Here is a 27,762-nt window from a genome sequence, read left to right on the forward strand (position 1 = left end):
TTATAATTAAGACAGAATCATGTAGCCTAGGTTAGCTTGAGCGCCCTACCTGGAGTTTCTGATCCTTCCACTTCTACTGAGTTCAGGGAGTACAGGATATACCACAGCTCCCAGTTTCATGTAGTGCTGGAGCTTGAACCCAGAACTTCACACATGCTAAGCAAATATTCTGCCAACTGAGCTAGAGAACAAGGCCCACAACTTGCACTTTTTATTTTTTGAGGAAGAATCAGGTGAAGAAAATCACTTTGTGAAGACACTGTGAAGTACTTTCTCTTGTTACACCTCTGTGCTTGCTCCTGCAGAATCCTTTCTGCCCTCACGTTTTGCGACACCTGGTCCAGGATGTTGTCCTCTCCCATGGTTGCTTTGTGAATCATATTTCTGAGAGAAACAGCTTTCCTGTTGGCTCCAGGGGATTTGCCAGTGACCTATAAATTTTGTGATCCTAACACCAGGGTTCCAGTTGATGATGTTGCCTCGGGAGAAATGAAGAGCACAGTTGGACCAGCAGCAAGCAGAGGCAGACAGCTTCAAATGCCGGATGAAGCTTGTGAAGACTCTCCGGGGACAGGATGAACATGATGGTATTTGGAGGGAAGCTGGAGCCCCCACGCCCCACAAGTGATCTCCTGCAGTAGGGTGTGACTGAAACCGCAGGACGGAAGAGAATGCAGAAGCCACCCACCCAGTGTAGGCAGAATACAGCTTTTGCAGTTGGATTCAGCAATGCCTCATTGACTATGTATGAGACACCTACTCAGACTTGGGTCATACCCTGTGATTAGAGTGGAAAGCAGACTTCCCTGTCCCAGGGGTGACCACTTCCTGCTCTTTCTACTGCTCTTCTCCTGTTTCCAAACGACATCTGTCTATCCTGATGCATAGAGTGCAGCTAGGTGTTTCAGGCCCACATGGCAGCTTGGAAAGCCAGATATTCATAGTTTGGTCTTACTCATGAAAGGATCTCACTTTATCTTTCTTTCCTTAAAAAAAAAAAAAAAGGATCTATTGATTTGTATGTGTATGACTGTTCACCTGCATATATGACCATGCACCACATGTGTACCTGGTGCCTGCAGAGGCCAGAAGAGGGCATCAGAGTCCCTGGAATTGGAATTACAGACAATTGTGATTCCACCGCTCAGGCACCTGGGTCCTTTGAAGAGGAGCCAGTCAGTGCTCTTAACTGCCAAGCCATCTCTCCAGCTCCCTTGCTTTATTTTTTCTTTAAGCGTCATTATTATTCCACAGACGTGGTAGAAATTTCACTGCAGTCAATGCAGCATAAACTATTTTTGCATATGTCGTGTTGGGGATCAAACTCAGGGCCCTGTAAATGCTAGGCAAGGGCTCTGCTGCTGACATCCATCTCCAACCCCAAATAAACTATTTTGTGTCCAAGCTTAAAGTCCAGAAGTGTTGGCAAGGCTACATATGATCCCTATCCTCAGGCATCCTTGGAAAATTGTTCCTCCAGTTATCATCCTATGTACTCTTGCTATGGAAACATCCTTATTTCCATGTATGTGACCCTTCAGGGTAGGTACATTCTCTGACACATATGTATTGCTTTTGGCCTCACAGAAGTTATTCTCTTTTTTCCTAATACCTGATTCTTTCTGTAATGTGGCTCTTTATGGCTCTAACCAGGAAGCAGGCTATTTAATTCAGGGCGTGTCAGGAAGACTGTGAGAGGTTGGTTCACATGTGTGTGTGTGTGTGTGTGTGTGTGAGAGAGAGAGAGAGAGAAAGAGAGAGAGAGAGAGAGAGAGAGAGAGAGAGAGAGAGAGAGAGAGAGAAGAGAGCGCACTTGAGAAATGGCTCAGTCAGTAAAATGTTTATTGTGCAAACATGGGGGCCTGAACTTCAATGCACAGTGCCTATATAAAAGTCAAGCCCGGCGGTACACATCTGTAACCACAGCACTGAGGGACAGAAACAGGCAGATTCTTAGAACTCACTGAATGGCCAGACTAGCCAAATTGATGAACTCCAGGTTCAGTGAGAGAACACACACACACACCATCATCCTGAGTCCTTTGTCTAGGTCACATATCTTTTTGTAGCCTTTCAATCCACACAGAATGGACAAAAAGACGAAATTAGAAAAGGGTAATGAAGCCAGGAGGCAGTGGCACACGCCTTTAATCCCAGCACTCAGGAGGCAAAACCAGGTGGATTTCTGTGAGTTCCAGGCCAGCCTGGTCTACAGAGCAAGATCCAGGACAGGCACCAAAACTACACAGAGAAACCCTGTCTCGAAAAAAACCAAAAATAAAACAATATAAAGGAAAATAAAAGAAAGAAAAGGGCAATGAAAAAAAAATTATACTTCAAAATTATTATTCTGTATCAGGCAGATGAAACCCTGAGTTAGTATGTTGTCTCCATAGAGTAGAAGTTATTCCAGGAAGAAAAGAAAGTATGCAAAAGACTTGAGACAGTGGTTAGAAACATCTTTTAGAAGATCATTGGACATAGCTCTCCTTATAGCCTATCTCCCATCTGCGTTTTTCTTTGAGAACCTTCAGGAGTGAGACACTTCACTGTTTTGCTATTCCAGATATGAATATCAAATATGTCCATTTCTAGATATGTCAACAGATCCTAGAATTTAATAAGCTGTAGGCTGTCAATAAAGTTTTATTAAATCAATGACTGGTAAGAGTCAGTGGACAGAACTGACTGCGTCAAAGCAACATAGACTGCCTGGATGGAAGGCACTTCATAGATGTTCACTATTTGAACAAAGATATGCACTTGGTATATGTATTTATTTATTTTCACATACTCCAGGCTGGCCTCAAACTCACTATGTAGTGAGTTTGAACTTAAGATCCTCCTGCCTTTACCTACTGAGTGTTGCAATTACAGGTGTACACTATTATGCCTAGTTCATGTGGGGGTGGGGTTGAACCCTGTGCCTCATACATGCCAGACAAGCACTCTGCAAACTCACTTACACCTCAAACCTAGTGTGTGTGTGCGCGCGCACACACACACACACACACACACACACACACACACACACACATGTTTCTTTTTGATCAAGTGGTATTTAGCAATGATCAGTATGTATACATTAGAGAATGCACTTCAGTGACAGGTTTTAGCAATTCAATGCTGGCACAGTAAAGAGGCATGTTAGTGAGCCTGGACTTTCTCTCCCTGATTGGGAGTTACTCCAGCAACAAGATGACTTGGGAGATGGATCATTAACGTTAGGATCAAAGGCCAGAAGTTACGATGTTTAGCTTTTAAAAGTCAGCCCTGCCATGACTGTCACGGCTTGTGCCTTTCAGCTGGAAGCCACAGTATGGATACCTGGCATCGGCCTTGGTTCCTGGTTTTTGCCACATTTCTCCTGGTTTCTGGCTTGGTAAGAAAACAATCAGAAAAATTGGGGACCTGTTGATATCCATCACTGAGTGATAGCCATTTGCATATGTTTTGTTTTATGTATTTCAAATGTTCATCTTAAATGAGCATTTCCTTCTGATGGCCAGCAGCTGGCAGGATATTGAGCATAAGAAGTCCAGAGATTGTGTTAGAAAATAATTTTTTTCTTTCAGCTTCACTGTTTGCGGGACAGGTTTTCTTTTAATAAGACAGAATGTGAATTTTGAAAGCCATTTTTGTTGCCGAGTGACATACTGATTGCTATCAGAGTAACTTGGCCTAGGTGAAGACTGGCAGATGTCAAAGGCAATGTCCACAAAGCTTAACGATATTGGGGTGTCTCTTCTACATCTTTGTCAATCTAAACCAATCTGCCAGCAGTGATGGCAGTTTGTACCTCAAGCTAATGCAAGGTCTTATACAAGATTGCCAGTGGCCAAGGAAACAGCTTAATTGAAAATTAAAATCTATTATACTGAGCTGATGGTGTACAGATAAGAAATAGAGAAATACAGACGTGAGGTGCTGTCACCATGTCTAACTGGGGCTCTGAGTAGCTACTCGTAAATCTCTTTCTGTGTGTGTGCTGGGATCATCTGTGAATGTGTGCTGTGTAATTCCTGTATGAGAAAACTAGGATTCTTGCTGTCGGAATGACGGGAGCCATCTGACCAGGTTGTCTCCATATCTCGTCAAATATTTCAGAGTATTCTTTATTTCAGCTGTTAGTTAGCTTGTTTCTGAATGCAACTGTACTTTACACTTGCATGACTCAACATTACATTCTTATAGCATGTTTTTGCATGGTACCATATGATTCATGATATTCATCCAAATCAGGGTGGTTATGGTGTCACATGTCATTTGAGACCTAGCATTGACTTAAGTTGGGGAACCCAGCACAATCCACACAGACTGTCTACCAGTTCTGCCAACTTCTTCCTTGATTAAGATTAAGGACTAACTGACTAAGAAACTTCTCAGAGGTCCTGGGGGAGATAGTCTTCAGTAAAGTGCTAGCTAGCCATTGGAGCCAAGAGGACTTGAGTTTGACTCCTCAAAAGCCAGGTGTGATGGCATGTGCTTGTAATGTCGGTGGGGAGGGGGAGATGGGGGGGTAGGGGGGGGGGGTGGACGACAGAGACACAGGGCTTCTGGAGGCTGGTTTCTCAGCCATCCTAGCCTAATTGGTGAGTCCTGAGTTCTAGTGAGAGGATACTCTGTGTCAAAAATAAGGTAGATGGCTCCTGAGGAATGACTCTTCTGGTTGATTTCTGGCCTCTATAAGCATGCCTCCCCCACATCTGTGCATAACCTACCCCCAAAATAAATTTCTGATGTTGATTTTATTTTTTATTGATTTCATTTTTATTTACTCATTGGGTACATAACTCAGTAATGTGTTTGCCATCAATTTGAAAATATATGTATTTTAGCCAGATGGTAGTGGAGCACACCTTTAATCCCAGCACTTAGGAGGCAGAAGCAAGTGGATCTTTGAGTTCGAGGCCACCTGCGTCTCCAGGACAGACCAAGCTACACAGAGATAACATGTCTCAACAACAAACAAATACAAAAACAAAAAAGGAAAAGAGAAATGTGTATATGTTTTTTTAAAAAAAAATCACAAAATCTACTCATAGGTACTTTGCTTAGATATTTGGTATTGTTTTTTGAGTGTAGAGTCCTGGGAGAGGCATGAAAGTCAATATGATTTTACTGAGGTATTGGGCAAAGTTTCTGTTATTAATTGGGAATAAGTTTTTAGCTTTTCCAAGCGTTGCCCCATGAGTCTTGTAGGAGATTGTATGTAAACTGAGTATTTACATGAGGGCTGGATTCTTGTGCTTTGTCTCCTTTTCAAGCTTTGAAATTGATTTTTTGTCTCTACCTTTAAACTCATTGAACAGGAAGGTTCAGTTTCTATATGAGGTAAGAATAATCTATCTGGTCAAAATGTCATGTAAACTCCAGCTTACTTGTCTGGGATATATGGAAGAAAACAATATGTCATATTAATAAAAAGAATCATCTGGCTGTGAACTAGATAGAACCACTATGGCTCACATTTGCCACCCCAGTACTTGGGAGGCTGAGGCAGGAGGATTGCAGCAAGTTCCAGGTTAGACTTAGGCTACACTGTGAGTTCCAGCTTGAATTACAGAGAAACCCTGTGTTCAAAAATAAAAACAAAAATGGGGCCCAGTGAGGTTGCTCAGCAGGTGCCTCAGCTCTGGTCACCAAGCTTGATGATCTGCGTTCAGTCCTAGGAACACACACAGGGCAGAGAGAGAACAGACTACTGTAAGTTCTCCTCTGTCCATCACACACGGGCACCATATAAATGAATGAATGAATGAATGAAAAGCTCTGAAAAACGATTATCAAAGGAATCTAAAATTGAACAAAAATGCCATAATATGTTTTTTTGTGTTTGTTTCCCAGCCAGCTCCAGGAAAGTTTGGTGAGTCCATTTTGAGTTCTGCTCTAGACTGTAGTGCAAGGGAGTTCTGTGGTGAGTCAAAGGAACAGAGGCACTGAGGGTGTACCGACCCCGATCGGAAGGAAGGCGAGTGGAAAGTCTGCAGCAGTGACCTGAACTTTGGACAGCCACTGGCTGCTTTCGTTCGCCAGGGAACACCCCAGGTCCCATCTGCCCATCTGAAAACTGAAAATACAAGAAAGGCTGATACGGTGGCTTTCTGGGTTGAGCAATTTTAGACATTGATTTCCCATTTAGTCATTTCATCCACTTTCCAAGCTATGTTCACTGACATACAGAGTGACCAATGTCTTATTCCTAAAGACAGCTGACATTCCTGACACTCAAGGGATGTGGAGAGGACAGAGCACACATCTGAACATCCTCTGTCTAGTCCCCAGTCTGGCTCACAGGAGGCTCTCAATCCATTCGAGTCCCAATCAATTAATCAATGCAAGTTAAGCTAGAATCCGAGGCAACAGCTTGTTTCCTTCTGATTGTTTTATTAGTGAGATTCTTTTTCCTCTCATGAACATAACGTTTCTTGTTATTTCAGTCAAAGACATAGATGAAGGACTCGATCGAGATATATTCGATATCAATGAAGGTTTGTGGATTTTTTCAGTCTTTTTTATAACCATATTTTAAATATTTTTATTATCTTGTGTGTCTGTGTGTGGGTATGAGACATACTACGTGTGTGGAGGTCAGAGGGAGTGGGCTCTCTTTTCCCACCATATGGGTTCCCAGGGGTCAAACAGGTTGTCAAGGCTTGGTAGCTTTCACTACCTGAGCTATCTTGTGGGTCCTCTTAATTTGTTTATTATGTTTTACTTATATACGATGATGGCTTTCAATGTGGCATTTTCATGCATGTATATAAAGTATTTGATCATATTCATCCCATTGCCCTCTCTACCCCCTCCAGTTTCCCTGGACTCCCCCCCCCCCCGATCTCCACCCTCTTCTCTACTGGCTCCATTTCTACTTTTATATTTGTTTTTCCTCTTGTGGACTGATGAGTGCCGTTAGAGTTACTAAAGCCTGGATAAGGGATTGTTTACAAGAGCATGGGCATCTTAACAGTGGCTATACCGCAGAAGAAAGTGTCTCTCCAACTCTAAGCAACCTATAGATCCTTGGGGATGGACCTTGTGAGACCGTCTCCCTTTGGGATTTTCAAAACACCATCATTTATGTAGCATGGGAACCCAATGTAATAAAATATGAATTATCTTCATTATTCTCTTAGATTTGGGACTGGACCTTTTTGAAGGAGACATCAAGCTTGAGGTGAGTTGCAGTGGTGCTTGCATGATGAATCGTGAGGGTCATCTGTGAGTGGCTGAGGATGAATGGGTATGGGCTGCTTGTTGAGACTCTGTTTCTGAAGGTGCAGCAGCCAGAGGCACTTGTTCAGTTAACATGATGTCCTGGAAGGACTCATATCTATATCTTCATCTACCATCACTCAAGTTTCTGTGTGGTGAAGCCCATTATCACCTTAACATGTGTGTGGTGCTCTGATTGATTTTTTATGATTGCAGTAATAAGGAGAATTTTTATTTAAAAACAGAGCTTCAGGCCTGGAGAGGCAGCTCAGTGGTTAAGAACACTGGCTGCTCTTCCAGAGGTCCTGAGTTCAATTCCCAGCAACCACATGATGGCTCACAACCATCTGTAATGAGATCTGGCACACAGGCAGAACACTGTATATATAGTAAATAAATAAATCTTTAAAAAAAAAAAACCAGAGCTTCACTGGTTTAGTCTAGTTGAAGTAAAAAACAAAACAAAACAAAAACCCCTGAATTTGTAAATATCTCCAATCTTTTTATCATAAGAAATAATGATGTAATAATAATGTTATTATTATTATTTTACTCTTCCCCCACATCAGCTATAAATAGTGATGTCAAGGAAGGGGTCTCTCAAACCAGTTCCAAGAGTGCTGACCCTCACCTTGCTGTCACGACACACAGATGAACACATGTGTAGAGATGTAGATGTAGATTAAGAGGATTTAAAACTTCAGTATCTTGCTGGACATGATGTCCTGTCACACACTTTTAATCCCAGCACTTGTGAGGCAGAGTGGATCTCTGAGTTTAAGACCAGCCTGGTCTACAGGTTAAGTTCTGGGACAGCCAGGGCTACACACTGAGGCCCTGTCTAAAAGCAAAACAGATAAAAAAACAAATGAATGTTCAGTGTCTTAGGCACTTTTGAAAAGAAAATCAAGGTATGATTTTTCGTTTACCAGATTTTTAAAAATTTAAGAACTTAATATCCTTTTGTTAGAGTTAAACAGAGATACCCAATAATGTGTTTGTAATCCTTTTTTTTTTTTCCTGAGTCAGAGTTTCTCTAGTTTTGGAGCCTGTCCTGGAACTCGATCTGTAGACCAGGCTGGCCTGAAACTCAGAGATCCGTCTGGCTCTGCCTCCTGAGTGTGGGGATTAAAGGTGTGCGCTGCCGCCCGGTTATGTTTGTACTTCTTATGTTGGAGAAGGTTATGTAAACTTAAAAATAGAGAAACTGACAAAATCATTCATTTAAGACATGTATGCCCTCGGACATAGACATTACTCAGTAGAGCTTTTTGAGCTGCAAAATTCCACAGTTTCCACAACACACTGCGACCGCTGCCTTGCACCCCACACATCAGAGGCACATCCCAAACCCTCTTTGAAGAAGCAAAGCTGTGAGCTCAGTCTGGTGCTCTGCTAGGAGCCTGGTGCTTGAAGCAGGGGAGTCTCAGGTTCAAAGCCTGCCTGGGCTATAGAGGAAGAGCCAAGCTCAAGATAAAAATTCAGTGAGAAGCTGGGGATAGAGTGTAATAACGAGATTCTTGCTGGGTTTGATCCCAACAGCACAAGAAGAAAGGGGGGCAGAAGAGGAAGAGGAGAAGAGAGGGAAGGTAGAGGAAGTGAAAGGAAAGGAAGAGAAAAAAGAAGGAAGAGAAGAGGAAAAGAGAGAGGAGGGAAGGAACCGGGCAGGATGAAGGAAGGAGAAAGAGGGTGAAGGAGTCGGGGGAGGAAAAAGGAAAGAAGGGGTGAAGAGGAAGGATGAGGAGGAGTGAGGAGACGACAAGAGAGGAGGAAGTGGGGAACAGGGAAACGGGGAAGGAGTTGCCATCGGAGGCTTTCTCCTGGTCCTGGACCCTCCTCTTTCTCTGCTTCTCCATCTCATCTGAGCCAGGGCTTCACACCTCCTGGGCACCAAGGACTGCCAGTGGGTGACTAGTCCCGCCTTGGCCTTGAGGCCCAGGCTCCATTTGTGTGCTGCATGTGAATGTCTCCAAGACATGGCAAATCTAAGATGTCCTCTGACCCCACTAGAGCCCCCCCCCAGAGCCTTCCTCTCCAGCTGCCCATCATTTCTTCATTTATTTTGCCTCAAGGAAATGCATAAAAACTTCAGGAGTCACCTTTGCACCCAACCTATCCCCACCCTGTTCCATCCTATTAGGGAGGAAACACAATATTGGAAACAGAAGTACAAATTAGAAGGCTATTAGAACATATGAGGAACTTAATGGCAGGGCTTGAATTATGATTTGGTTTCGTTATCACTTTCCTTCTGTATTCATTTATCTATCTATCTACCTATCTATCTATCTATCTATCTATCTATCTATCTACCTATTGTGTGTGTGTGTGTGTGTGTGTGTGTGTGTGTGTGTGCCTGCATGAGTTTACATGCATGCAATTGCCCATGGAAGCCAGAAGAGGTAACTGTTTCCTCTAGAGTTACAGGCAGTCATGAGCTGCTAATGTGGGTGCTGGGAGCCGAACTTAGATCATCTTAAAGGGCAGCAAGCACTCTTAACTCTGGAGGTATCAACAGCCTACTCTTACGTGTTTTTATATCTAATCATCTACCAGTATCTATAGTGTAGTTTCGAGCTATCTTTTTTTGAGTATCATTTCTTTTTAAGCTTCATGTTGATTTTTATAAATTAGTTATTTCTTTCTGTAAACTTTATTAAGTTATGGTCAAAATCCAGACACATGCCCCATTGGTGTGAGCTAGCAAGAAGAAGTGTAAACTCCACATATTTCCAGATTGATTGTTGATTAGCGTTGTCTATTTCATTAAACTGGTCCTTTTCACATTTATTTTTGACAGGTACCAGGGAAGAATTCCATCATTGGAGACAACTATAGATGGCCGCATACCATTCCCTATGTTCTGGAAGATAGCTTGGGTTAGTACACACTTTGGAGCATCCACAGTTACTGTGTGTTCCTTAGATGACATATTAACATCTACCAGAATGGCCTTGTGTGTGAAGGCTTTTTGTTGTTGTTTCTCTGTGTGGCTATGCACATTTACTTAAAAAAAAAAAAAAAAAGCAAAATGAAGAATTAAAAGATCTTAAATAATTCAGCCTGAATATATGTTGGATTTTCACTAATAAGATCAACTCAGTCAACCTTTATGGAGAGCTTACTTTGTTGTTGTTGTTGTTGTTGTTGTTTTGAGCTGAGGACCGAACCCAGGGCCTTGCACTTGCTAGGCAAGTGCTCTACCACTGAGCTAAATCCCCAACCTGAGAGCTTACTTTGTATGGAATGCTAAGGATATATAAACATTAGCGAGACACTCTTGGTTTTAATAAGGTTTGTTCTAGATTTTACTGCTGCTTTTAATTCATATTCTTTTCCTTTCTCTCTCTCCCTCTCCTTCCCTTTTCCTCTCTCTCTCCCTTCTCCCTCTCTCTCTCCCTCCACCCCCTCTCTGTGTGTCTGTGGATGTCAGTGTAGTGTCTGTGGGAGTCAGAGAAGAGCATTGGATCCCTGGAGCTGGAGTTACAGTCAGTTGTGAGCCACTTGACATGCACTGGGAACTCAAGTTGGGTCCTCAAGCAGTACACACTCTTGACCACTAAGCCATCTTTCCAGCCCCTAGAGTCTATATATTAAAGCAGTGTTTCCTTGTGTTTAGGTATTTATTTATTCCTTGCAGAGCTGCTGATAGAATCCAGGGCCTTGGGCATGCTAGCAGATGGAATACCACTGACCACTCCCAGACCATAAAGGATTTAAAAAAAATATTCATCTTTATTACTTTTAGTTATGTGTACGTGTGCATGTCCAGTGAGTGAATACCACATGTGTGCAGTGTGGGCAGAGGCCAGAGGAGACATTGAATCCCCTGGAGCTGTTTGGAGCCATTGAGTAGGTTCCAGGAGCCAAATTCCAGTCCTCTAGAAGAACAGTACAAGAGCTTAACCTCTGAGCCACCTCCTCAGCCCTCAACCCAGAACAGGGTGTAAATATGAGTAAAAACAACAAAGTAACCAATCAAACAGACTTATAATAGGAAATGACGTTGCTTTGCCAAGATTTTATTTTGCCAAGTCCAGACAGTAACAAGAGTCCACTATCTTTTTTCTTTTTAGGAAACAAATAATTCCTAGGTTAGTATCAAATTATTAAAAAGTCAGAAGAGGGTTGGGGAGATGGTAAACATGAGGATGGAATTCAGATCTTCAGAACCCACATAAATGCTGGCTGTGTGGGGGAGCCAGCTGTAATTTTATCCTCCTCGGAGGTAAGGAACCCCAGAGCAAACTGGCAGTGGAGACTAGCCATTTGAGAAAATTCTGAGTTTGACTGAGAGAGTTTCTCTTAATGACTAAGGCGGAAGAGCCATGGAGGATGAGTTCTGATATCATCCTCAGACTCCACATGCTGTGTAGACATATGTATGTGCAACCCACATGCACACAAGCATGCACACACACACACACAACCCACATGCACACAAACATGCACACACACACACACAACCCACATGCACACAAACATGCACACACACATGCCACATGCACACACACATACATGCACACAAGCATGCGCACACACACACATGCACACAAGCATGCACACACACATGCCACATGCACACAAGCATGCACACACACATGCCACATGCACACAAGCATGCACACACACATGCCACATGCACACAAGCATGCACACACACATGCCACATGCACACACATGCCACATGCACACACACATGCACACAAGCATGCACACACATGCACACAAGCATGCACACACACATGCCACATGCACACAAGCATGCACACACACATGCCACATGCACACACACATGCCACATGCACACACACATGCACACACGCATGCACACACACATGCACACACACATGTACACAAGCATGCACACACATGCCACATGTACACAAGCATGCACACACACACACACACACACACACACACAAAGGAAAAAGGCGGGGATAGTCAAAAGAATCTAATACAAAACTAAAAAGCTCTTCGTGTAGAAGAAATTTAGGTATGAGCTAGGTGTAGTGGTGCACACCTGTAATGCCAGCAGTCCTCTGGAAGGAAAGGCAGATGATTCTGAGCCCTGACCAGGGTGTGTGTGTGTGTGTGTGTGTGTGTGTGTGTGTGTGTGTGTGAAAGAGAGAGAGAGAGAGAGAGAGAGAGAGAGAGAGAGAGAGAGAGAGAGGAAGAGAGAGAGAGAGGTGGAGAAAGATACACAGAGAGACAGAGACACAGAGATGCAGGGACAGACACAGACAGAGAGAGGACAGAGACACAGAGAGAACACAAACCAGCCTGGCTCAGCTGGGAAGAGCTCGTTTTCTGTGGACTGGTGAGGCAGTGACTCTGTCAAGCATTAGTTTGAAAAACGCCCTTTGGGGGAAATACGAAAAACAGTGTCTCCCTAAGAATAGGGTATTTCTTGGGCTGGGGAATGTAGCTCATTTGGTAGAGTGCTTGCCTGGCATGCACGCAGCCCTGGCACACCACATACATCAGGGCAATCCATAGATGACAGGCTTTTAGTGAGTGACCAAGAAGAAGGTATTGAGTGAGGGGATGGCCAAGGATGCAGCTCAGCCTTGGGGAAGAACTGTTTTGACAACATGATAGGTTAAGAATTTAGCTTAGACTCTCCAGTTCCAATAAATAGATTTTTCTATCATTGTGATTATGGTGTTCTAAAGTTTTCGGTTTCTTTCATTTACTGTATGGCATTTTTCATGTTGTATTTTTAAAATTGCATTATTCATTTATTGTGTGAATGTGCATGTACCACAGTGAGTACACAGAGTCCTGGGATTTTCAGGAACTTTCCTTCATCCTTGAGATGACAAGGATTACCCACATGAGCCAGGTTAAACTTTCTACAAATGAACTAAAGTTAGCCAAGGCCTGTTGTAGTAAAGACACATGGTAAATGGACAGCTTAACATGGTAGAGGTCTCTACAGTTTGTGATACTTTTATACGTATTCTGCCTGGTTCTCAAAAGAATGTAAATTCTCCTCTCTAAGCTTTACTAACAGGCTCCATTTACATCAAGCTCTCAGATGGTCATGTGGTGGCCATGGCATCCTGCCTTATTTTAAGGATGTATTAGGTTCAAAACAGAGATCTCAATGCAGTTTTGTTTTCTGTCAGAAATGAATGCTAAAGGAGTTATTCTCAATGCCTTCGAGCGCTACCGCCTTAAAACATGCATTGACTTCAAGCCGTGGTCAGGAGAAGCTAACTATATATCAGTGTTCAAGGAGAGTGGGTAAGTTCCAGGGGTATCTGGCAAGGTTCTGAGGAAACGACTGTTCCCCAGGGCATTACACCACCGCAGCCATGGTTCAAGGTCTGGGGCATCGGGTGGGGCCACAACTTCCTTTGCTATCTGTACAGAGTACCTTTAGACCTGGTTTCTCTGGCCATAAAATAATGTTTTCACAGTAGTAGAGGGCCTGCGTGGTATGTGTTAGTCCCTGGGCTAGGGCCACAGTACTAGGAAATGGGAAGAGTGGGAAGGAACAAGGAGGAGGAGGAAGGGGGAGGAAAAGAAGTAAGTAAGCAAGGGAGGGAGGGAGGCAAGAAGGGAGGGTGCATAAAGCATCTGGTCTACACCCAGAAGATTCCAGAACCAATGGATGCTCTGAGCAAAATCTAGCCCTAATAAACATGAACCCAACTATTTATTACTTATAAACTAAAACATTTGTACAAAGAAGTATTGGAGAAAGAAACTTTTCTTAGGAGCTATAGAGAAAGCACTGTAAGGGAAAGATGAAAGATAAATTTTAAGCACAAATATGCAAAGACTAAACCTTGTACCTTTTGTATAATGAGTTAACTAGAAACTGCCTAAGAGAACTTTAGCTAGGGAGAGAGGAAGGAATGAAGGGAGGGAGGGAGGGAGGAAGAAAGGGAGGGACGGAGGAATGAAGGAAAGGGCAGCCAACTTGGTGCTGGAGAGATGTCTCAGCTGCTGAAATCCTTGCTGGGTAAACATGAAGACCACCTGGGTTCAGATCCCCAGCACCCTGTGAGAAAAAAAGTGAGTGAGACCACTTTTCACTCAGGGAGGTAGGGGCAGATTCCTGTAGTTCACTGGCCAGCCAGCCTAACCAAATTGCTGAGACCACTCACACTCTGTGAGAGAACCTGTCTCAAGAGGTAAGATGCAGGGCAACTGGGGAAGACACTTTTCTGGCCTACACACGTATGCATACCTGCATAAACATGTATACACAGATGTACATACAGTAAAATGAATAAGATAATAGAAAATGTTTTCATACACACAGCCAGACTACCAATGTCAACATGTAGCAAGCATGAATGGACGTGAATTTCATCTCATTTACAAATGAATACTCTTTATTCTCCCTTCAAGTAAAATGTACTGTAGATTGTGAATTCATTTTAACTGAGTAAGTCTTATTACTTGAAAGGTGGCAGTGTCATTGACCTGAACACAGTGATTCTGAGTGGTTGCTGTCCCTATAAAACAGGATAAGTGGAAATTGAGGAGATAGCCCAAGTGTTTAGAGCACCAGCTGCTCTTGCAGAGGACCAGCGCTCTGTTCCCAGTATCCACATTGGGTGGCTCACAACCACCTATCATTCTAGTTCTAGTGGGTCCAGCTCCCTCTCCTGACTTCGGAGGCATCCAAACACATGCTTATACCCAGACAGACACACAGAGATAGACAATAAAATGACACCAACTAAAACAGCTTGTGGTGTTGGATGTATCAACGCCCACTTAAAAAAGGCTGCAATTCCCCTGATGAACGTCAATGATTCGTCACTGTTGAATGCATGGTGCCAAGGTCAATTCCCTAAAAATGATCTGTTCCGCAAAGTTTTTTATGCTGAGAGCAGTTCCATATCCAGGCACAACAGGGAATGTCATATACAGTTAAACAAGTGGCTAAGCAGTGAGGCCTCTGTCTTGTGACCACGGCATTCCTCACGCAAATATCCCACCCCTGATCTGCAAACTCCCCATCAGGTGCTGGTCTTCTGTGGGAAACAGGCATGTTGGGAAGCAACAGCTGTCCATCGGGGCCAACTGTGACAGAATAGCCACAGTTCAACACGAGTTCCTCCATGCCCTGGGATTCTGGCATGAGCAGTCACGTGCTGACCGGGATGACTATGTCACTATAGTTAGGGACAGGATTCTGTCAGGTAAGTTTCTCTTATAGCCTTAATTACAGGTCAAATATCTGAGCTGGTTTGCATCGGTACCTGCCTAGTAATGGGTGCCTGTACTTTGATACACTTCATTATGTCTGCAAATTCATCTGATATCAAGTTGCAATCAGTTGTCCAATAGCAGGATGCTAAGCAGTCTGGTGTCTTCTCTAAATGTGTTCAATTTAATGTTTTAAAGTGATCGTCTTCAGAGCTTGTGATAGTTAAAAAAATAACATTTTAAATGTACAGTTATAACTATATATATTTATGGGCAACAAGGTGATATTTTGCTATGTGCCCATTAATAAAATAGCACATTTATCTACCACCTCATTTAAAATAAACTTGGTCAGCCTGCCTGTCACCTCATGCAGCATTTGGTCTTGATAAGACATTAACTTATTCAGAATTTTATAATACATAATACACTATCATGAACTATAGTCAATGCGATTTACAGGAATCCCAGTAACCTTTGAGCCCTCAACTATGTCTGTATTTTCCATGTCGCCAATGCAGGGTCCCATTTTAGCATACTCCCTAAAGTTCCGCTTCTCACCCAATCTGCTGTGAGCATGTTAAAACTTCGCCATTGCTGGCCGGTGACTCTCAATGTTTCCATGCTTTTTCGTAGAACCTCCCTCCCCATTAGCAGCTGGTAGAACCTTAGACTTTTGGCTGGACTGGAAATACCGATGTGTTAGTTTGATTGTTGCTCTCACAGTCGCACACGACACCAGGTTCAAAGACAGGAGTATCTGGAACACAAGACACTTAGTAGATAACATGTACAAAGTTCGCTCTATTACATTTCTTCAGTTAACAGTGTTTAGTAAGAGCAGCTTAATTTTTATAAGCATAAAATAATTGAAGTTTTTAAAATACATGCAGGCAGAGAACACAATTTCAACATCTACAATGACAGTGTGTCGGACTCCCTGAACGTTCCCTATGACTACACTTCGGTAATGCACTACAGCAAAACAGCTTTCCAGAACGGGACAGAGCCCACCATCGTCACAAGGATCTCAGACTTTCAAGATGTGATTGGCCAAAGAATGGACTTCAGTGACTATGACCTGTTGAAGCTGAACCGGCTGTACAACTGCTGTATGTGATGCGGGCCTTGGAATGACCTGCATTGCCCTTTGCCTTGATGGAAAAAGGGATGTTCTGGACACCTTTGTGTTTTCTGAGATTCTGAAGTTTGATTTAAAACAAAAACAAAAACAAAAACAAAACAGCACCCAGGTCCCAATCTACTAGCTGTTTTCAGCACTTTTCTCCTTACAAAATTTGCCTTGAGACTTAGAAAAGCAATTGAGTCCTTGCAGAAATGTGCCCCGTGCAGATTTTTGAAAGTTTTACTATTTCCAATGCAGACTGTTTCTATATTCAAGCCTCTTTTAAGCTATAATGGAATGTACAGTTGTGCTGAAAGAGAGTCCAATAACCTTTGCTGTGGTGTTTAAGGCTTGACTAACAGGAGGAATTTCCACAAATTCCACAAATTACTCAGGTTTCTACAAATAGATGGGAAAAAAGAGTTGGTGTGAACTGTGTATTCACATTCACAAAACTAAGTTCATACTGGGCTTGAGAAGTGTCTTCCGGCCAGCCGGTCCCACAGCCAGCTAGCTGTTCTCTTTTGAGTGACGTTCCTCACAGTTCTGTGATCAGTTCAGGTTTTACACTTAAGTCATCATGTTGTATGAGTGCTCACATCCTTTTCCTTCTTTGCTTTTCTAGCTTCTTCCTTGAGTTTTATGGACTCCTGCGACTTTGAGTTGGAAAATATCTGCGGCATGATCCAAAGTTCAGGGGATAGTGCTGACTGGCAGCGGGTTTCACAGGTCTTTGGGGGCCCAGAGAACGATCACTCCAATATGGGCCAGTGCAAAGGTAACAAGTTTGATGATCAGTGAGTGGCTCTAGCCTTCTTGTTCAGTCTGATAGACTGGTGTTTCGTCTCTTTCCTCTCAGAATTATTATTGGTTTTAAAATAATCATTTTTTATTATTTCAAATTGTGTATATGTGTGTGGGGTGGAAGGTATGGGCATGTGAGTGCAGGCACCCTTGGGTGGAGTGTATGCACATGTGAGTGCAACATCCCTTAGAGGCCCGAGGCGTTAGATCCTCTGGAGTTACAAGCAGTTGTGAGCTGCCTGACATGGGTGCTGGGAATGGAACTGTAGTCCTTTGCAAGAGCCTTGGGTGTTCTTAACCACTGAGCAATCTCTCCATCTTCTCTATCAGAATTATTAATGATAGCCCATTCAGGTTTTCCAAAGCCACAAGACTTATCCATATTAAAGGAGTGCCATTTCTCTGCTTTTATTTACTCAGGATGTTTTTCATTCTACAAATCACAGCTTGGTTCTGTGAGGGCTCCATCAGTATGTATACAGAGCAGGACAGGAATGAACCTCTTGGAAGGACTGTTATATAAGGGCTTCATTGGCTTTTCAAGCACTTCACAGAATGTAGGAGACTCAGGAGCATCACTTAGGCTGTGAGTTACTCAGTTAGTTGGATATAATTGTGTGTTCCAGGCACCAAAATACCTACAGTGAAGACAGGAAACTCCAGCTTAGGTGTTTTAACTTCTTCCTGTTTTTGGAAGCTGTAGAAGAGAAAGGGTACCTGACTATGTCTCATTCATGAGCTCCCTGATTGTAGAACTGTATCTTAATGCCCAGAACAATGCCAGGCTCTGTTTGTTTTCTGTTGGTATAACTGAGTCCCCAAGACTGGGCACTTTATTTTTTAAAATATCACTTTCTTATGGTTCTGGACACTGACACTTGGAAGTTTAACAGTGGGTTGTCTGGTGTCTGCTTGTCAGCTATAGAGGGACATTCTGCTGCATCATAGAGCAAGGGTCACATAGACCTTTCTGCTGGTTCATGTCTCTTCTAATAAAGCCACAAATACTCAGGTGAGGGCCCCACACTCACGGCTTCATGTTATCCTAATCCCCTACATTTGGAAGTAAGTCCCCATTAAGTTCCAAATGTCCTCAAAGTATAAATATGAAAGTTATTTCCAGTGCATGGACTTTGGGGCTGCAGCCAGAACATAGCATTTGTGTACGGTGGGAACTAAACACTAAAGAAAGCGGCCATATGCTCACAGCTGTTGTCTCTCTGTTCTGGTCTGTGCCCTGAACAGATTCCGGCTTCTTCATGCATTTCAACACCAGCTCTGGAAATGAGGGGGCCACAGCAATGCTGGAGAGCAGAATACTGTACCCCAAGAGAGGGTTTCAGTGCTTGGAATTTTATCTGTACAACAGTGGGAGTGAAAGGGACCATGTGAAAATCTACACCCAGGAGTACACCGCAGCCAGCCCCCATGGTGTTCTAACCCTCCAGAGAGAAATAAACGGTACAGTAGCCACGTTCTTGCAGTTTGGATGCAGGTGAGGTGTTCTCCTCCATGAATGTGGTAACTTGCAGCAGAGCAGGGGCTGAAGACACATGACTTTCAAATAGAACTTGGTCTGTCTTATTTGGTAAGGAAGTTAAAAGGAGGCCTTTATGTGACACTTTCTCAGAAAACATAGCTGGTTTCTGGAACGGTGGATTTCAGTTTTACTGTTCAGTAATAAAAATACACTGTGAACTGTGGGCATCATGGGGAGGGGCGGTAGCCAAAAGAAACAAACATGGAGTGGATGTAAGAAGGACTGGCCTTGGGGAGGCCTGGGCTTATCCCTAAAACACTATTGGGATCTCTCATTGTATCTCACTGTGACCTGGTGTTTCCAAAGTGCTCTTCAAGTGGGGAAAGGACTCTGCCTACCTTAGCTTTGGAAGTAAATCCCCATGAAGGTGTCTGCTATGATATGAAGTGAATGTCATGGTGGGAGCTATTTCTGTGGGGAGGGGGTGTCCACATTTCCCATCATCCAGGTATTGTTGAGGTGGGGTAACTGACCTTGTATTAAAGCAGATGGGGGAAGGAAGGGATGTGGGCCACTGTGTCAGTTACTGTCCTTGGTGTGAGGACAGAATACCTAAGAAAAGCAAGTTAAGGAGTGAGTCACTTTGGACTCCAGTTTGAGGGCACGGTCCCCATCATGGCTTGGGAGGCATGGGAGCCAGAGTGGGAGGCAGCTGGTCATACTCCATCTGTGGCCAGGGAGCATCAAGACTAATGGCAGTGGTGGTCAGCTCATTTTCTTCTTTTGGTGCAGGCCAGGACCCTAGCCCATGCAATGGCGCTGTCCAAATTTAGGATGATCTTTCCATTTTAATTGGCCTAATCTGGAAAATCTCTCACAGTGTCTGGTCTCCATGGTAGTTCTAAATCTCATCAAGTTAACATTCATGATTAACTACCATCGGCAGATAGACTACTCTTTCTTGTTTTACACATTGACCCCTTAATTTAATGGACAAAACCAAACATGCTATGAAGTGAGTCCACACTGCCCTAGACATCACAGCACCCTCATTCTTGAAAACCTCGGAATAGAGGCGCTGTTTGTGTTTGTGACCACCCATGCATAGTGAGGTTTTTTTCAGAAAAAAAAATTCTGCACGCATTGCACACATATATTCTATATGAAAGATATTAAACCTTACTCTTGTTAGTATGTATTATGCATTAATATGTATATTAAAGCAAATATTAAAATATGTATATGCCATTGTCTGGGTTGGGGATGGAGATCTGTCCCATGAACAATCTGTGGGTCTATCACAGAAAGACAGTAACACAAGATTCTCAGGAATCTGCTTATGAGCCCTTCTGGACTTCATGGGAAGGAAGGACCATAATGAAGCCAAACCTTCAAATGGAAGGTTTTTGTTCAATCTGTAATCTACCCATAGACAGTAGCATTTTCTGTAATCCAAATGTTTATAATTTATTTTTGGGTAATTTCAATTCTCATTAAGTGCTGATATAGTCAAGTTTCCAGCCAGTGTTAACTGACAGTTTGACATAATTTTTGGCCCTGTTGTCATGGGAGCTCGTGAAGGCTTTTCAAATGCTGTTTCTCACTGGAGTAGGGGTGTATGGTAGTTTGACTGTCTTCCCAGCTTCCCTCTTACCAAAGGCACCCTACAACTGGAAGAGAGATTCCTCCTCTAATTTCCAGCTTAAATGGGCTGGAAAAGTCTCCCATATGCAGTGAGCTAGACATGCAGGAAGGAAAGAGGTGGATGGAAGGAAATGGGGGTTACTGCTGTTGGGGAAGTACTTAGAACCCTGAGTCACTAGGAGTGAATGGGATGTGCTTTCCTGGGTTTGTAGATTCCTGTTTAATACTGCCAAAATTGGTCTGAAATTTAAGCATCCCAGCTACGTTAGACATACATGAAGAAGTCTTTGTGTGAATACCAGCAAATCACAGGTGTTAATATTGCTCAACTGTTAACCAACATGAAATGCCAGGTAACTCGTAAGCAGAATGTAGCACTCAGAGATTGGGTGCTTACCCATCTCTGAGAAAGGGTGAGCTGAGAAGCAGGTGTGTAAACATTAACTATCCCAGGGGGCAGTCTAAGCTCAGCAATGCTCTGGGATAAAGAAGTGAGAAAACTGTTCTCCACATCTGTAAGAATCAGTGGCTCAGGGGCGATCATTGCCTTTGAAGGATAGAACTCTAACACTGACCATGTCAGCATGGAATTCATAGTCGTCATCACCCTTGAACACTGACTCTCTCTGCAGAAATACCTACCGGGAGCTGGCAGCTTTACTACGTAACATTGCAAGTGACTGAAAAGTTCCGAGTGGTATTTGAAGGGCTCAAAGGCCCTGGTTCATCATCGGGTGGTCTGTCTATCGATGACATCAATCTCTCAGAAACCAGGTGTCCTCATCACATCTGGCATATACAGAATTTCACACAGCTTCTCGGCAGCCAGAATGCAAATGTGCACAGCCCTCCATTTTATTCTCCTGAAGGCTACGCTTATCAGATTTACTTGAATCTGAATTCCTCGACCAATGTAGGCATTTATTTCCACCTGATCTCTGGTGCCAATGATGATCAATTACAGTGGCCATGTCCTTGGCAACAAGCCACAATGACACTCTTGGATCAAAATCCTGACATCCGAAAGCGTATGTCCAACCAGCGGAGTATAACTACAGACCCAACGATGACTGACGGTTTGTAGCTTGTTATTTTCCTCATGGCTAGGACATGATTATTGTTCAAGGAGGTAATTTGGGTGATTTGGGAGTGAGAGATTGCACAGTTGGTTACTTAGGGAATCTTCAGCCTTGAAGTAAAGACATTCAGCTTTAGTGGAAGACATAGTCCCCAGGCAGAAGGCTATTAGGAATATCAGTAAGAACCTGGACATAGGGAATTAATCATCCCTGAATTCTTGGTATTGGCTAAGGAGTGTTGGCTTTAGAGGCTGGTATGCTTGGGTTCAAATCCAAGATTTGTTTCTCACTAGCTATGTTATCCTAAAGAAAAACCTTCTTGAAGCCGCCCCACTGGCCTTGGCTGTTAAACCAAGTCAGGAACAATAACCCCATAGCTTTGTTAAGAGAATTAGGAGAGTTCAATATGGAAGACTGTGGGGAGGGAGAGCCCCACTAATGTTGAGTTTCTTTTGTCCATGCTGCCTTGGTCACACTGCTGGCATTGTGGGAAACAATCAGCTCTTGAGATGAGGGCTTCCAGTCAGAACAGAGATGCTGGGACACTGGTGGCAACAGCATGGAAGTGGATGGTGACATCTTACTAATGCATCTTAGAGGATTTACTGATGGTGACAGCATTCCAAGTCTGAAAAAGAATCATCACCCAGGGAGCCATAATCACACTTGGAATTTCAATAATCTTTTGTCCCTAGAAACTGACTTGAGGGAAAAATAGAATTACAGGAAACTGAATATCGCCAAGGAATTTTATAAATGGCAAGGATGGACCAAAGTGACATAGGAAAAACAGTGGCCGAATCTGATAGAGAAAAACTGTAATAGAAACTGGAGGGTTTAAACACCCAGAATATTTCATTCTTTTCCAACATGTTCCTCTGGGTGACATTGAAATGCCACTAAGTCCAGTTTTAGAAATAAATTTTTCTTTGTTCGTTGAAAACTCTCAGCGACTCACTGCCTTAACTCAGTTAAAAGGATGGATCTCAACTCAGAAGGCTGGTGAGCCTTGATCCCACCAGACGGGAGGGTTTTTGTACAGGCAATATAAAAGGGGCTGACATCCCTACCTGGTAGCTCTCCACGCATTGTCTAGAGAAGCGAATCTCACTTGGTGGGTCTCAACCCCTTCGGGGGTCGAAAGACCCTTTCACAGGGGTGGTTGCCTAAGACCACCAGAAAACACAGATATTTCCATTATGGTTCAAACAGTAGCAAAATTACAGTTATGAAGTGGCACTGAAAATAATTTTATGGTTAACATGGCGCACTGTATTAAAGGGTTGCAGCATTAGGAGGGTTGAGAACCACCAGTCTAGAGTTTGGTCCTCATTGGCAGGCAATCTCATTTCCTGCAGGGCAGTGTGAATAAGCAAGCACCAGCGACCTGCCTAGGAATACATCATAGGTCAATAGCGTCAGTTAATTCTCTTCAGCTTCATCCTAACTGTGTCTCACAGCCTGCTTTCTCCTACCCCTGGAAGCTATGATGATGCCAAACACAGCCCATTAATACAAATTGCTTTTTCAGATAATGGAACCTATTTTTGGGACAGGCCTTCCAAGGTGGGAGAGGTGGCTTATTTCCCTAATGGAACTCAGTTCAGCAGAGGCAGAGGCTATGGAACCAGTGCCTTCATAACCCATGAAAGGATGAAGAGCAGGGAGTTCATCAAAGGAGATGATGTTTACATCCTACTGACTGTTGAAGGTATAGGAAAAATAGTTTTATGTGAGCTCTCTTCTTGTTGTGGCCATTGGTTGTTCGCTGTGTTCTTCTGGGTTTTGTTTTTAGATATGTTATAGGCTGTGGGAGGAACTGGAGACACATGGGAATCTTTTTGAATGAATGATTAGAAATATGAAAATTGTTTAATTCAAAACATCAAAAGTGCCAGAGTTAAATATTTATTTATTGTATTATGGAGCAACAGTGGAAATCTTTAGGCTGGAAATCTCTGTTTTCTTACTTCCTCACACAGGAAGCACACAACTCTGGCAGGAGATTAATGAGTGTGCCCATCAGAGCTCCAGCTGCCAGTCAGCATGGTGATTGTCACCCAGCTCCCTCCTTGGTGTGTGTGTGTGTGTAAGTGTGTATGTGTGTGAGAGAGCATATAAGTGTGTATGTTTGTGTATATGTGTGTGAGTGTGTGTAAGTGTGTGTATATGTGTGTGTAAGTGTGTATGTGTGTGTGTGAGTGTGTGTGTGTGTGTGTTTGTGTGTGTAAACCAGTGGACAACTCTGACTGCTTTAGGCACCACCTGCCTTGTTTTTTGAGACAATCTCACTTTTACCTGATAGGCTGGCTGGCTCGTCTCTGAGACCATTATCTGCCTGTCTCCATCTCTTCAGTGCTGAGACTAGAAGCATGCACCACCTCATAGGGCTTTTTTGTTTTTTTAAACATGGGTTCTGTAGAGCGAAGTCAAGTCCTCTGCCAATAGCCATCTCTCCACCTCTGCCTGATTCCAATTTGGCTGCCCATGAATGCTGCTGGATCGTGCACCAAGATTGCATACTTTTGCCATAAGCCTGAACTCTGAGTAGTATCTGTGTACAATGACAAGCAATGCGAAAGCTGATTTCCACATCCTCTCTCCTTCCCTCTGCAGACATATCTTACCTCAACTCTACATCGAGTGTCCCAGAGCCAGTCCCCACCTCGACTATCTACAATGCCTGCTCAGAGGTTGAGTGTCAGAACGGCGGCATCTGCACTGTCCACGAAAACAGAGCTGAGTGCAAGTGAGGGTCTCCAGAGAGGTTCCGCCGTCTCTCTGTCTCATCAGCTATGTTCTTGTCCTACTGGGAATTAGATGCTGATAATCCACATGGATGACATTGATCAGATGTCTTAGTTAGGGTTCTCTATTGCTGTGAGGAAACACCGTAACCAAAAGAAGCAAGCTGGGAAGAAAGGGTTTATTTGGCTTACACTTCAGCATTGCTGTTCATCATTGAAGGAAGTCAGGACAGAAACTCAAACAGGGCTGGAACCTGGAGGCAGGAGCTGATGCAGAGGCCATGGAAGGGTGCTGCTTACTAGCTTGTTCCTCACGGCTTGCTTAGCTTGCTTTCTTATAGAACCTAGGATCACTGCCCCAGGGGTGGTACCACCCATAATGGGCTGGACCTCCAACATCAATCACCAATAAAGAAAATGCCCTATAGGTCTGACTGCAGTCCAATCTTATGGAGGCGTTTTCTTAACTGAGGTTCCCTCTTGGAGGACTTTAGCTTGTGTCAAGCTGACCTAAAACTATACAGCACAGTTACTCTTTTGAATTCCATCCTGGTCTTTGGCTAGCCACCATAACAATTATTTGTGAAGAAATAGTGCACTCCCGTCCAATTGCCTGAATTACATATCTTATCATATTATATCTCTTATTAAATCCTCACAGCAGTCCTGTCCTTGACTCTGCCAGTCCCCCTTTTCTAGATGCTGAAGTGCTGAGTCCTTAGCAAAGATGTGGAGCTCACAATAGTGGGGCAGACCCCCTCAGCTGCCTTTCTCCTCACTCTCCCAGCTGCTGTCTCAGCATCTTATTAGTTACAATGCCGACCTTTGTCACCTGGTGATAGTTTCATAGCTTCAGGTAGTGCAGGGTCAAATAGTCATGTCCATCAGCGGCTATCAGTGGTCAAATGTGCTGGAGGTGACCAGGCCCTTTCATGATGAAGGTGTTCACAGTTGAGCGTCACCCGTGAACAATCCCATAAACGTCACCATATCTCTCCATGTAGGTGTCCTGCAGGAGAAGACTGGTGGTACATGGGGAAAAGGTGTGAGAAGAGAGGGTCCACCCATGACACCATTGTCATTGCCGTCTCCTCCACCGTCACCGTGTTTGCTGTGATGTTGATCATCACCCTTGTCAGTGTCTACTGCACCCGGAGGAAATATCGCAAGAAGGCTAGTTCAAATGCAGCCTCGGATGTCCAAAATGTAAGTCAAGTGTTATGTTTGGTCATTCAAGCCCTATGGATGGAAGCACACGCAGAAGGGCCAGGAACTTTTGTAGACGTCTTGTCTTCGACATTTTTCTGTCTTGAGCTAAGTGAACTGATTTGAGACTATTTTCTCCCGTTTCCACCACTGTAAATCAGTGAGTCTTAACTTGGGGTCCGTAGAGGCTTCTTGGAGGGGCTTCATTATACTCTGGGAGTTATATCTGGTTGTTCATGCTTTCCTGGGATGACCCACATAGCTGAACCACATAGCTGCCTTTCCCTAGCAAAGGAGACACAGCTTATCAGTGTCTTTGTTCTGAGGGTCTTGGGGTGGCTGGGTTCAGGAAGAGGATGGGAGTATGTTTGGGGAATCGTTTCCCTTAAAAAAAAAAAGGCTCTGGTGAATTCTGGCTTCTTCTGCAGTAACTATCTCCAAGGCATTTTTTTTTTTCATTTGAAAGGTTTAAAGTTTTGCCTCAGATAAAACTTCTAAATGACAACAGATGTTTGAAACATCACCAGATCCAAACATGAGTCCCTAGACAGTATGTTCTGAGGTGCATATTTGGGTGAAGGAAGTTTACTGGGAGTGTTTTGGGGACCACCTGTGATAGAGTGAGGGCAGCTGGACTGGGGAGGGGTGAGGCTGGGCTTTGGTGCAGGTGCATCTGTGCTTGAGCAGTCCTCCAAGGACATGAGGATTGGACAGACCCCCTACCTACGTTTTACCTGGAAGGAAAGGGGCCAAGCCCTTGTAATCACCACATGAATGGCCAGTGCATGAGAGCAGACATAAGGAATGACATAAAACTGCCAGATAATGGTTTTTGAGGGAGGACATTTCTTGAATGAAAGCTGGCAGGGTTGAGCACATGCTTGAGATTCACTAGAGACCCCAGAGTTAGAGAGCAGGGTGGGACAGACCAACACCCAGTCTTACAGAAGAGCTCAAAGCAAACGGTGTCACGGCTGAACATTGGCGTGAGAACCTGAGTCTTGCAGTTCTGTTTAATTCAGACTGAAGTGTCTGGAGGATGGCCAGTGAGATGAATGGAAAAAGAGCTCAGAATAAAAACATTTTGATGAGCTAAAGCAAGAGAGTGTTTTCTTAAGAAGAGCTAGTACTTATGACATACCGTGTTTGAAGAGTTTAAGTGGAGAGCTTAGTACTGAGACACAATGCATACAACTATCCTTCAATGTGTATCTAACTATCCAGCAATAGATTCCATCACGTATTTAAAATGTATATAAGCTGGGCATGGTGGCACACACCTTTAATCTCAGCACTTGGAAGGCAGAAGCAGAAGGATCTAGTTTACATAGTGGTTCTAGGACTATATAGAGATCTTTTCCTCCTCAAAATACCTCCCCTCCAAAAGTACATGAAATGTATACAAGTTGATTTTCTTTTGAAAAGCTTTTTTTTTTTTCAACTTCTGAGTTAAATAATGGTGATAGAGTAGCCAATGTGGGACCTTGATGGGCTACCTGTCTGAAGCTGTGTCTGTGGGTCAGGCCCCCATAGTTAGGAAGGCTGCACCGGACTCTGAGTCAGTACATATCAGAATTAACGATAGAAACATGATAAAAACACAGAGATGATGCTAAGTCAATAGAGGGGGAACACTAGTAGCATACCAGGGACATGGCAGGGATTTGGAGTGGACACATATGCTGCCATGACGTCACAGGGGACATGGCAGGGATACCGAGTGGATACACACACCACCATGATGTCACCACAGCACTGATCTGGGTCATTCAATCCATTGCCAGGCGTGAGGAGACCATTACACTTCCTTTCAACTTTGCATTTCTTCTGTGTGTTCAACAATAGTGGGTCTTACAGATCAGTATAGATCTTAAACTGGGGTGCTCACCCTTCTGAGGCCAGCATGAGACTCACCACACTTTCCCTCTGAGAAACTCAGTCCACAAAGGCCAGAACATCTTCCTGAGCACAGAGTAGGCACTGCATGCCAGCTGGGAAGGATCCCAGGAGACTGTGATGGCAGCTTCACTTGAGAGCTGGACTGTTGCATGGTGACCCACTGAAGTGGCCGTTTTTATATTTAGGAACTAGGTCATCAATTGTTCTCTCTTCTTTCAGCAATATGCCTTTTGAATATTAACTCTACCAGACAGTCAGCAAGTGGGATGAAAAGGACTTTTCGTCATGGAAGACTATCTCACCCGAGCTGTATGACATTTACCGCATTCCAAATCAGACCATCTCTGTAAATAGCTGGATGTATAATAAATCATTATTTTGGTAAAAGTC

General features: G+C 43.5%; 1 protein-coding gene across 1 annotated transcript; it reads left to right on the plus strand.

Moving 5' to 3' along the window:
- Positions 1–459: 459 nt before the first annotated feature.
- Positions 460–27,762, plus strand: Mep1b (meprin A subunit beta). Its single transcript, XM_036205278.1, has 16 exons — positions 460–587; positions 3,306–3,382; positions 5,848–5,866; positions 6,441–6,491; positions 7,137–7,177; positions 10,016–10,094; positions 13,347–13,464; positions 15,202–15,380; positions 16,281–16,499; positions 17,139–17,291; positions 18,563–18,778; positions 21,074–21,517; positions 23,052–23,231; positions 24,137–24,269; positions 25,272–25,473; positions 27,592–27,762. Exons 1-16 carry the CDS (start codon positions 545–547, stop codon positions 27,604–27,606), a joined length of 2,169 nt encoding a protein of 722 aa, XP_036061171.1. The 5' UTR covers positions 460–544; the 3' UTR covers positions 27,607–27,762.

The sequence above is a fragment of the Onychomys torridus genome, chromosome 13 (genome assembly GCF_903995425.1).
Source record: "Onychomys torridus chromosome 13, mOncTor1.1, whole genome shotgun sequence".
Taxonomy (NCBI): Eukaryota; Metazoa; Chordata; class Mammalia; order Rodentia; family Cricetidae; genus Onychomys; species Onychomys torridus.

What these genes read in the sequence shown, in the direction of transcription:
- Mep1b (XM_036205278.1), top strand. Translation starts at nt 545, where the DNA reads ATGAAGCTTGTGAAGACTCTCCGGGGACAGGATGAACATGATG. An exon ending in TCAGTGTTCAAGGAGAGTGG is followed by an intron (nt 13,465 to 15,201) that starts GTAAGTTCCAGG and finishes ACTCCCCATCAG; the next exon opens with GTGCTGGTCTTCTGTGGGAA. An exon ending in GAAAACAGAGCTGAGTGCAA is followed by an intron (nt 24,270 to 25,271) that starts GTGAGGGTCTCC and finishes CTCTCCATGTAG; the next exon opens with GTGTCCTGCAGGAGAAGACT.